General features: G+C 31.8%; 1 protein-coding gene across 1 annotated transcript; it reads right to left on the bottom strand.

Annotated features, from left to right (window-relative positions):
* Positions 1-3,423: 3,423 nt before the first annotated feature.
* LOC105775048 (probable methyltransferase TCM_000331) lies at positions 3,424-11,180 on the bottom strand. Its single transcript, XM_052622498.1, is given in 6 exon segments — positions 3,424-3,723; positions 3,725-3,811; positions 3,918-4,038; positions 10,331-10,479; positions 10,577-10,984; positions 11,106-11,180. Coding segments are annotated over 6 exon segments (1,140 nt in total).
* Between the last annotated feature and the right edge of the window lie 1,779 nt (positions 11,181-12,959).

Below are 12,959 nucleotides of genomic sequence, written 5' to 3'. Positions count from 1 at the left end.
CTGAAAATAAAATATTCATATATTAATATTTTTGTATTAAGCAAATGTTTGAAAATGTTTTGAAACTTTACAATATACATTAAGATGATGCATGTGTCTTACATTAAACCTTGAAAACATTTGCAAGTCATTGTAATTATAATTCCCACACCTATTGAATCAAGCCACCGAGGGGTGATCATGATCAACTATGAAGAACATGGATTTCCATCTAATTAGTACATGAACCTAATTCCTTTAGGCATTCGCACGTACTAATAATTGTGTAACATTTGACCATCATTCTAACTTAAGTAGAGCCCCATGGGGAGTTATTTAACTAGAAGATCTTGAGTGTATAACCATCAACTCAACAACTATCACATCTTGCACCACAAATGAGTCATCGTGAGGCAATCTCACCGAGTAACATGCTTTGACTAGTTGTCCTCTTTTAAAGATAGAATTTCTTAACTTATCGCATTAATACCTACCACAGGGGCTAGTCCAACTATCATATGATCATAAGAAAATTCTGCTTACTTTTAGGAAACCTCCTTAGTGAAATCAATATGACAATGTCTACCTTCGGGCAGGTCTATTTCATGTCATCACAAGAGACCATTGATGGAGGCCGTAGGTCTTGTTTAAGGACCTTCTCCAACTCAATATTTTAAAGTCATGCAAGGTTTTTAATTTTCAATTTCAATCATGTATGATCAATATATGCATGACAAGTACATATGCCATTCTTTCCTAAACTATATTGCATGCTTATCTCATGTATGCAAGACATGCTATGACAATTTTATAATATTCACATTCAATTATTCACAAGAGTGAATCAAACAAATTTGATTCTCCATAGTTTTTCTTTTAAGGGAAAAACCGAAGAAGTGAATGTGAACCATGCACCATGTAGGTTCCCAGGAAAGGGAGGTAAGTCATGTTTGACCACTTAAAAACTAAGCCTTTCCTTGTTAATCCAATCTTAGACATGCACGTTCTGAATATCACAGTTCTCACAATATTCGAATAATCTAAAAAAGTGAATGGAACAATACAACACATATATTTTCTCATTACCACACTTCTTATCTTTTTTAAGATCGACTGTGGATCATCTCATACATATATATCATAATTATATCATAAATAATTATTAAAAAAATATATAAATATATGGGTAATAAAATAAAATTGTCAGCCAAGACTTCCATGGTTGTATTTTTAGAAAATAAATAAAAAATAAAAATTACATATTTTTCATCACAAGGCATTCATTGTGTCTTCGAACACCATAGCTCCATCTTCTCCTCTTCATGGGCTCATTTTTGGAACAATTACATTTATGTCCTATGTCCATTTTCAGCTCATAAGAATTCTATAAATAAAAATAATTCTACGTAGAGATAATAGTCCACGGTCTATTTTCTAAGAACCATAACCTTGACAAAATAATAATTATATAACAAATATATAATATTGCATTCATTCACATACATTCCCCTAAACATGTGAACAATTATAGGAATGTCACATCTTATCAAATACTGATAAGTGCTAAAAGTAACATGTTTGAATCTTATTCTTAATGTGTTTTTGGGTGATTATTCAATGTTAATGGTGAATTTTATACTTCTAATACTTTAAATTCATGTTTTTATGATTAGGAGAATATTTGGGAGCAAAAGGAGCAAAAAACAAGCGAAAACTGAAAAATTTAAAGCGAGTTACAGAAGTCACATGAGCTGGATCATTCTACGTGGCCTGGACACGGACATGTGAGCCACACAAATTGCCACACGACAATGTGGTAGGCTGTGTCGATTTCGCGATTTGCATTCTAAACCAGTGGAAAACCAAGATTTTTAGGTTTTTCAAGCATTCTAAGACCTATATATGACAAAAATAAGAAGATGAGAGGGAGCCGTCATAGAATATTCAAGAAAACAACTCAGAAAACACCATTGAAGCCTATTCTGAAGTAGATTTCCATCAAGATTGAAGATTCCCTTTTGATTTCTTTGGAGATTATGATGAGTTTCTTTGTTTCTTGTGGTTATACTGTCTTTGAGATGTTTTTATTTGCAAGTATGAACTAATTTTCTAAATACCTAGGGGAGATGAACCCTATGATGAATGCTGGCTTTTGATTTTTATTTTATGCAATAAATACTTAGATATTGTTCTCAATTATGTGTGTTTAATTCTTGGTTTGATATTTCTAGATTATTAATCCATTTTTGACGTGCTTAAATCAGAAGAGGAATAGGCCCTGTTTAAGAGTAGATCTAGCGTAATTAAGTGGAGTTGCATGCTATCTTAGAAATAGGACGACATAAATCTACCAGATTAGAGTAAAAAATTAAAAATAAAAAAATCAAAAAAAGGTCCATACGGTATGGAGTGATCCATACGGCCTGGAGACACGATCGTGTGAGACACACGACCAATTATTAAAGATATAAATTAGACAAAACCACGGCCAAATTTGTTAAGGAACATAGATTCAAAGTTTTATTAATCATAAGAATAAAAGGCATATATAAATTAATTAAAGATAAACTATTAAAATAGTCTTCTTTGTTTTTCTCATGTCACATTTTAGTCACTTATTTTTTAAATGTTACGTTTTAGTCACTTACGTTAACGTATTTTAACATTTTAGTCACTAAACCGTTAACAGTATAAGTGTAAGCTAATGTGGCATGTTAAATTATCATTTGAAATAAAAATTTTAAGTTAAATTATACAATTGGTCCTCATATTTTTTTATTTTGAGCAATTTAATTTTTTCTTTTATGTTCTTTTAACTTTCTTTTTTTTTCTTCTTTATTTTCTATTCGCTTCTACTTTTCCCTCTATTTTCCTCCCTTCTCCATCTCTTTTAATGTAAAAGAAAAAAATTAAATTGTTCAAAATGAAAAAAATGGGGATCAATCGTATAATTTAATCTAAAATTTTCGTTTGAAGTGATTATTTAACGTGCCACATCAACTTATCGTTACACCGTTAACGGCAATTAACGCTTAGTGACTAAAATGTTATGACACGATAATGTAAGTGACTAAAATGTAACATTTCAAACATAAGTGACTAAAATGTAACCTGAGAGAAATAAAAGTAACTATTTTAGTAGTTTATCCTTTAATTAAATATTATAATATATTTTTATATATTACGATGATTCAAACTCAAATTAATCCTAAAAATATTAATAAACTACAATTTAGAATCAATATTATAATAATTTTAAATGCACTACTAAATAAATTTAAATCAAATTAATAGATTTGAGACATAGTCAATAGACGATAATTTTAACCAAAAAAAAAAGAAGATGACAATAATAGTACATTATGTTTTATCACATAAATTAAAACTATTATTAAAATTTAAATCCATATATTGATTGAGACAAATTGATTGGCTTATGGACCATCATTTATTGATAAAAATACTTCTTGTTAATGAAACGACAATGTTAAGCGTTTTGTGATCCATTGAATAAGTTATAGCATTTGCTGCAGGAGTTGCAAACCTTGTGTATAACTTATCAATTACAGCATCTCCAAAATGACTGCAAATAATGGGCTCAAAAATAGCTCTTGAAGCATTTGCAAATTTTTTCCCCTTCTGAACCCAAATTTCTTTGCTGCCGAGCAGCTCTTCTCTACTTGAACAATTGGCCTCCATTACGAAAACTTGTAGCTCCTTAATTTCAAATGATCCTTCCCAGTTCCTTCTCAATAATCTCAGTTACTTCTTCTTTGCAAGGTGTATACAATGGAAGGTTGAATGAATCCACATCTGCCTCTTTTACAATTCCCTGCAATCCTTACTTAAGTTAATTTATAGCAATCCAACAATTGTAGCATACATGTTTCGGATTTAAATGGATTATAAGGAAATAAATGTATATGTGTGTGTATAACCTCATCAACCAAGTCAAGAAGGGATTTAGTAAGCAACTCCAAATCTTAATCTTCAGTGGAGGTATTTTGGTTTTTCCTAGCCAAAAAGGTTAGCACCATACGCCCTTGTGGTATTGTTTCACTACACCAAAACAGGCTTTTAGCGGTGTTTTTAGCGGCGGTTGGATAACAAACGCCGCTGAAAATAAGCATTAGCGGCGTTTTCCAAAAAGCGCCGCAAAATACCTAAGCCCAACGATGCCATTTTCTGAGCTTTCGGGGATTTAGCGGCGTTTTTAAGAAAGCGCCGCTAATGCTCAAGGCTTTAGCGGTGTTTTTGAGAAAGCGCCACAAAAAAACCTAAGCCCAACGACGTCGTTTTCTGAGCTTTTGGGGATTTAGTGGGGTTTTTAGGTAAGCGCCGCTAATGCTCAGGTCTTTAGCGGCATTTTTGGGAAAGCGCCGCAAAAATACCTAAGCTCAACGACGCGTTTCGAGCTTCGAGATTTATTGGCATTTTAAGTAAGCGCGCTAATGCTCGAGCTTTAGCGGCGTTTTGGGAAAGCCATAAAAATACCTAAGCCCAACGACGCCTTTTACGAGCTTTCGGGGATTTAGTGGCGTTTTAAGTAATTTGCTAATGCTCGAGGCTTTCATGCGTTTTGGGAAAGTGCATAAAAATACACGAGCCCAACGACGTCGTTTCGAGCTTTCGAGGATTTAGTGGCATTTTAAGTAAGCGCCGCTAATGCTCGTGGATTTAAAATAATTTAAAATATTTGTTAAAATGGAAAAATTAAAATACTATTGTTTAAAATAATTTTAAAGTTTTTGGATACATTCTTGATTTTTTAGTTTATATATTAAATAATTTCTTATATAATCGTAAAAAGATAGTATTAATTTTAAAATATTGAATTAATTACTATTTAAATTTTTTATTTATATTAATTAAAATTCAATTTAATTTTAAATGAATATTTGTTAAAAATGGATTAATTTGAAATAATGACACGTAGAAATAAATTGAAATAAAAAACATAGAAAAATATTTGTTAAAAATAGAAAAATTAAAATACTATTATTAAGCCATAATTTTAAAATTTTTAGGTACATGACTGATTGATTTTTAATTTATATACTAAATAATTTCAAATATAATTGTAAGAGATAAGATAGTATTAATTTTAAAATATTTAATTTAATTATCATTATAGTTTAGGGTTTAATAAATGTGGTTTAGGGTATATATATGGTTAATTTAGGATTTAAGACCGGTTTAGGAGTTACAATTTTAAGTTTTATAGATTATGAAATTAGGGATTATGGATTAGGGATTCTGGTTTAAGGGTTAATGTGATTTAAGGTTTATGGGTTAGGGTTAGAGGTTAGGGGTTAGGTTAGGGGTTAGATGTTAAGAGTTAGGGATTTAGGGTTTATAAATTTGGTGTTAGGTTAGAGTTTAGGGTTTAGACTAATTAGTGTATTTTAATTATATATTAAATAAGGTTTAGGGGTTAGGGGTTAGGGATTCAGGATCGGGTTATGGTTTAGGGTTTAGATTAATTACTATTTTTTAATTTATATATTAAATAAAGTTTAAGGGTTAGGGGTTAGGGATTTGGGGTCGGGTTTATGGTTTAGATTAATTAGTGATTTTTAATTTATATATTAAATAAAGTTTAGGGGTTAGGGATTTGGGGTCAGGTTAGGGTTTAAGATTTGGATTAATTAGTACTTTTTAATTTATATATTAAATAAGTTATTTATATAATTGTAAAAGAGATAATAATAAATTGTAAAGATTATTAATTTAAAATTGATATGCAATATATAATAATTTGAATATAATAATTTAAAATTGTAAAAATTGTAAAATTGTAAAATTTATAAAAATAAAATTAAAATAAAAAAATAAAAAAGAAATAAAAACACTAAAATTTTTATTTTTACCTAATTTTTATAAATACTACTTAAAAAAACTAAAATTGATAATTTTATCTAATTTTTATAAATATTACCTAAACAAAACTATGCATTAAAATTTGCCAAAACGGCGCCGTTTCAATAGAAAATTTAATGTACTAGTGGCGTTTTTATGAAAAACGCCGCTATAAACTAGACATTAGTGGCGTTTTGAACAAAAACGCCACAAAATATTCTTAATAATGAAGACAAAACGGTGCAGTTTTGGGCTGTGAATTTAATGGGTTTTGTGGCGTTAAGGGAAAAATGCCGCTAAGGGTAGTCATTAGCGGTGCTAAGGAAAAAACGCTGGAAGGTTCTGTTCTTAGTTTTTGCAAAATGGTGTCATTTTTCCTGGGCATTAGTGGTGCTACTAAAAAACACCGCAAAATATTCTTAATAATGAAGACAAAACTGTGCAGTTTTTGGCTGCGAATTTAATGGGTTTTGCGGCGCTAAGGGAAAAACGCCGCTAAATGTGGTCATTAGCGGCGCTAAGGAAAAAACGCCGCAAAGTTCTGTTCTCAGTTTTCGTAAAACGATGTCGTTTTGCCTGGGCATTAGTGGAACTACTAAAAAACGCTATAAAATATTCTTAATAATGAAGAAAAAATGGTGCAGTTTTTGGCTGCGAATTTAATGGGTTTTGAGGCGCTAAGGTAAAAACGCAGCTAAATGTGGTCATTAGCGGCGCTAAGGAAAAAACGCCATAAATTTTTTTTCTCAGTTTTCGCAAAACGGTGTCGTTTTGCCTGGGCATTAGTGGCGCTACTAAAAAAAGCCGCAATGTTTCAAACTAGTTTAAGTAATACGGTGTCGTTTTATTCCCAGTCCTTTCTTCATCCCCTCCAATTTGTCCCATACCCGAAGCACATCATTTTTCACTCCCAAATTTCCTCGAAATTCCCCCAAATCAAGAACCCTAGTTTGCATAACTTCCAGGACCCGAAGGTTCCCCTTCTGCCGTCGCTCATGTACCGTCGTACTCGTCGACCGTCGCCAAACACGCTGTCGCACTCCTCTACCGTCGGAGAAATCGGTAAGGTTCTTCTCTTTTTCTCAAAAATCTTCCCACGTTCGGTCTTGAGCAATGTTGAGAAATAATTTGAATTTCTTGTTAGTTGTTTCTACTTGGTGGCCAGTATAGTGGATAGAAACTTTTAGAACCAATGAATATGATCTGTAGTTTGGATGTGTTTTTTGTCAAGTTGTTTGTACTCAACAAATATGGCGATAAGAATTGAGAAATTTTTACTTGTGGATTTTTTAAAACTGATTGATTCTCTGGGCTTTGGCTACGTGCAAATGTCTTTGAAAACCAATATCCTGCCTGTTTTCCTTCGACTTCTTTATAACACCTGTGTATATGTCCTATTTGGATGTTGGTAGAGGTTACTCTGATCTCCCTTTATTTGTTATTTATGCACCATGTATGTGTTGCATTCTAAACGTTGATTCTCTAGCATAAAGCTTTTGGACTTTCTTGGCCACTATTAATTGTATTATATTTCAGGATTGGTAGTAGCAATGAAATGTTGTTGGTGTTGGGTTTACTATGTTATTGGTGGCCGTGACTATGTCCAAGTCAGATTCTTTCAATTTCTGTTGGTTTGGTTGCTTTGTGATCACCCCTAGAACAGTCTCAAGAGGCATGCTGTAGTTTTGTTAGTTTTAGGTGAAATTTGAGAAGGATTTGGAAAAAGACAAGGTTATTTAGATTTTATTTTAGAAAAGAATCTTGGTATTCAAGTTGCAAATTTAGAAGTTGGCTCAGAAGTAATACATGGCGAATTTCTTTGGTGAAGCTCTTTTAGCAGGAAGGAATAAAAACATGTTTTTCTTTTGGAGAAACTAAAAGATCTTGGTTAGCAGGTTGGTTTGTGTAGTATGGATTCATGTATTGGCTAATGGAACACAAAATTGAAACTTGAATTACCTAAAGCAGTCTTAGCGATTGTTGAATTGCCTAAAGTAGTATGGATACAATTGTTGCATCTAATGCAAATTGTTGTTTTAGTGAATGCAAATTTTATTATTTAATAATATATATAAATTTAAGTTAATATTTTTGAAACATAATGTCTTATTTTTGAAAGGCCTAAATATTTTATGCATAATGAAAATGGTTGGTATAGAACATATAATAAGTTCTTTATATAATTGTACCTCATGTGTTCGGTTTTCTCTGTTGAAAATAAATTCTTTTACTTCGAAAGGAATATGGTTTGCTACATTCGTGCAAAAAACGCAATATTTGTGGTTTACAATAAATTCTTTGGAGTCACTTCAAATTTGAGGGATTTGATCTCATAATAAACTAGTGTTAAGCTGCTGTATTTGTTTTCCTTTTAAGTTGCAAAAAATAGTGTGATTAAAGGATTTGGTGATTTTTGAGGGGGTCAACTCAAACCATGCTTATTGCCATTTTAGAAAAAAAGGACCAATCTGTTATTCATTTCTAGAAGGTGGATTATAAGAAATTTTTAAAAGTTAGGTCAGTTTCTGTTTTTGGTCGTTTAAATTTGAAATTTTACAATTTAATCATCTCATTTTACAATATCATTAACTAATTTAAATAGTTAATATCGTTAAATGAGAATAATATTTCGATTTTAATCGTATTTTTGACTTTCGTAATTAAATGAGAATAATATTTCGATTTTATTTTCATTATAAATTATAATTCGACAGCTCAACAAAACAATTATATTAGTCTCATATTTCAATTTTTTCCATTACAAGATCATTTGCACCATCTTTGTGGGATATATTGCATGTCTACAAATGCCTTGTCTTTCAATTTGTCATTCTGCTATAATTCATGCCGTGTCTTTTAATCGCTATAATTCATGCCATGTCTGCAAATGCCTTGTCATTCTGCAAATGCATGCATATCTAGCCACATCTTATTTGACATTGCTATCCTATGCTGTGGGGGAACTCATTATTCTGCTATTATTTGATTTAACTCTTGTAAAGCAGTATCAAACTTCACGGACTGCAATTCAACTTAAAGACAAAAGCAACTGGGGTTATCTTCATCTTAATATCATACTTAGACTACTGCAATTAAATGTGGTTCTTTGCTTTTCTATGGCTATGAATTCTTATAAAAAAGCTTGATTAGGTATTTCTTTAGTTAGCTAGAGGTCTTCTATCTTGAATGGAAAAAATGTAGCAGTACTGTTACTTGTAAAACCAACCTCGCCCCCCAAGGGAGCTCTTCTAGTTTGAATTTGGTCCAACTTAATAACTTATATAATTTACATAATAACTTACATAACTTAACAACTTAACAACTCACATAATTTACATAATACGTATATATATGTCATACCATATAACTTAATAACTTATATAATTCACATAATAACTTACATAACTTAATAACTTAACAACTCACACAATTGACATAACGTAATAATTTTAAAATATATCATTCCATAACTTACAAATTAAATACAATAATTAACAACTCACATAACTTAATAAGTTATACATGTTATATCATAACTCACACAATAACTTACATAACTTAATAACTTATATATATGCATAACTTAATAACTCATACAAATTAAATACAATAATTAATAACATACATAATACATAACTTTTCAACTATTTTATATGTGTTGTTTTATTTCAACTACTTTATATGTGCTATTATTGTTGTAATTAGTTACTAGCTTTTCAACTATTTTATGTGTATTGCAGATAAAATGCATAGAAGAAAATAAGAGTATGATGAAGATGTTTTAGCAATCGCAACATCCGTCATCATCTTGTATTGTATAAATATTTTATCATTTTAACTTTTAACATTTTGTAAAAATAATATGAATTATATTTTATTTATTAATATTAATATTATTTTATTCGTTTAATTTGAAATATTATATAGATTTATTGCTTTTGGCTGGTTTAGATTGGGTTGCTTTTGATTTGTTGCTACAGGATGGCTGAAAATATGAAAAATTAAATTTCACAAAAATCCCAAAATTAGTGGCGTTTTTAAAAAAGCGTAGCTAAAACCACCAAACAATAGCGGCGTTTGTGGGAAAAGCGCCGCTAAAGAACATGACCTTTAACGGCGTTTGTGGGAAAAGCACCGCTAAAGAACATGGCCTTTAGCGGCGTTTTCGGGAAAAGCGCCGCTGAAGAACATGGCCTTTAGCGGCATTTTTGGGAAAAGCGCCACTAAAGAACATGGCCTTTAGCGGCGTTTGCGGGAAAAGCGCCGCTGAAGAACATGGCCTTTAGCGGCATTTGTGGGAAAAGCGCCGCTAAAGAACATGGGCTTTAGTGGCATTTGCGGGAAAAGCGCCGCTAAAGAACATGACCTTTAACGGCGTTTATTTTTATAAACACCACAAACGTTAGCGGCATTAACATCAGCGGCATTTTTTGCAGCACTGGGAAAAGCGCCACAAATACTTTTAGCGGCCTAAAAAAACGCCGCTAGAAACCTGTTTCGGTGTAGTGTTTCTTTGGAGCGCAAGCTTAAAAAATTTGTGAAGTCTTTCTGAAATTGGTCTGCATAAGCTTTGAAAACATTAAGAAGACTTGATATTGCCATGCATACATTCCCCTTATTGTTCTCTAGCCCGACTGGTGGCTAATGAGATTAAAATCGATTCTTGATTAATACAAGAATGGGGGAGCACCAAAACATGCATCAAAAACTATGGTATGTTTTAGGTTAAATGACTGACCTTTGAGAGCCAATGAAGCGAATAGGAAGAATTTATAAAGTGAAGGCTTCAAGTTGGAAAGAGTCTGTGATAGAAAGAACCTCCAACTCCTCCTATAAAACACCTTTCCTGCAACATATTTCCTCTCTCTTTCTTAAGCTTCTCATAGAATCCTGGAACTGGCTTAAACACAAAATTGAAGTCATTCTCTGAGAGATCATTTAGAAGCACTTCAAACTCGGGTAACTTCAACTGTTCTTGTTGACTTATCCCATGGACGGTTTCAATAATGTGCCATATATCCATGAAGGTGTTAGGACCTGAAGAGCAACCCAGGTCTACCACCTTCATACAAATTGGAACAATCTTCTTGAATGCATCTGTGATAGATTCTTCAATAATTGGCCTTATTTTCAATATTATTTGTTTCTGAAAGCATATAAAGAAGAAAAAGGAATTGTTAGCAAGATATTTGTTGAAAAAAAGAACATATATAATGGTGAATTAATTAATATTGAAAAGAGCTGATAAATGAAAGACAGAAGGAGACTTGGAAAATTGAATTATCGGCATAGCTAATTTCATGATTTGCTGCGTTCATGCGAAGAACCTTCTCTACTAGCATTTTTGGATAATCAGTTTACGAACTTCATGTACTATTGCATTTGTTTTTCTTTATAGCACTTATGTACATATATTTATTGCCAAGTAATTAATTGTTTATATATCTTCACAACTCGGGTTTCGGTCTTCAATGTGTTCACTTTTTTCTCATTCATTATAGGTTATTTTTATAGAAGAAGAGATTGTATGAAGCTGTGATTCCACGTCATCCCTGTCTCCTTTACAAAAGTATGACAAATGAAAACTAAGAAAAATTTGATTTGTCATTTTTTTATTGGAATCACAATTTCTTACAATCTTTTCTCATTTTTTGGGAAAAAATTCTATGAAAATACATGCCATATTATCTTTGTATCCCTTACCAATTATTTAATATTATTTCAATTTTTTTATATTATTGACACATCATTTTGATAATTTTTTTTAATTTGAACCCTGAACCTTGAATCCTGAATCCTGATCGTGGACCTTGGACCCTGAATCTAAGCCCTCATTTATGGTAATTTTAAATTTGAAATTTTCTTCTCCCCTCATCTATTTGATACTAGACCCTAGATCTAAACCCTCATTTATGGTAATTTTAAATTTAAAATAGATCATTTTCTTTTTCCCTCATTTATTTGATACTAGCATTTAATACTTGAATCCAAAACATGTTTTGTCAATGTTTTTGATGAAATTTGTTGAGGTTTTGAGTAGCAAGCCAAATAAAAAAGATCCTTTGCGGTGTGGACACCTAGGGGTATGAACCCCCTTGCTATATACGTTATATTTTATATTTTAAAAAATAAAGGAAACTCATTAGAGATCCCAAAGAGGCGTACCCTCCAGCACATGCATGTATTTTATATATTATAAAGAAAATGAAAGTGAAGAGTAACACCTACGAAGGGGTATAAATCCCACGACCGTATGAATGTATATGTCATTGGTGTGGGGTATAAGCCCCATGGGGTGTTCAACACCCATGCATAAATTCCATATTATAAAATAAATGGATGAAAATGTCCCACGGGGGCTTATACCCCCGTTTGCATGAATGTACGTAATATAAAAGAACCATGAGTGTCTCAGGGGGGTTATACTTGAATTTGTATAAAAAAGAATGGAAGATGGCAAAAGAATTTTTATACTGTTGTTTGCATGTATGTATGTATAATGAGGAATGGTAAAGGAACTCACAATATGTATGTATGCTAAAAAAAAATGAAATATAGGGAGCCACGTCGAGGGTTACACCCCCGCCTATGCTCATCGTATATTTCTAAATGAAAAAAAAAATGGTATGAAGTACCCACAAGTGGTTTTTGAAGGAATACCCACGAGGGACTCTCACGGGGAGTCGAACCCCATGTCTGTGTACATATATATTAGAAAAAAAAAAAGATAAAAAAGAGGACCCATGAAGGGCTCCCGCTCCCGCGGGGGGGGGGGGGTACCCTGACCTGCGTACGTATGCATACATATATTGGATATTTATTTAATAAAAAAAAGTAGAAATGAGAAATCCATATAGGGTATGTGTTCAATCTAGTATCTTTAAGTGTAGTATATTTGTTTGAGTATTTATAATTTTTTAATAGATTGATTAATAAAATTATTCATAAATTACATGAATACCCTATGTATATTTTCTTCATGTGGTTTTTGCATGTAAAGCAAAATATAGGCAAATATTGACTTACTAGTTGTCTAATGTTTAAACTAATATTAAGTAGTATTACGTGGTTGAATCATAATACGGAAAGACAACTTAAATTAGTAGACGAACCTAAATATG

Source organism: Gossypium raimondii, chromosome 10 (genome assembly GCF_025698545.1).
Source record: "Gossypium raimondii isolate GPD5lz chromosome 10, ASM2569854v1, whole genome shotgun sequence".
NCBI classification, from domain to species: Eukaryota; Viridiplantae; Streptophyta; class Magnoliopsida; order Malvales; family Malvaceae; genus Gossypium; species Gossypium raimondii.
The sequence above is the reverse complement of the archived record's forward strand: the minus strand, read 5'-3'. Positions and strand labels throughout refer to the sequence as shown.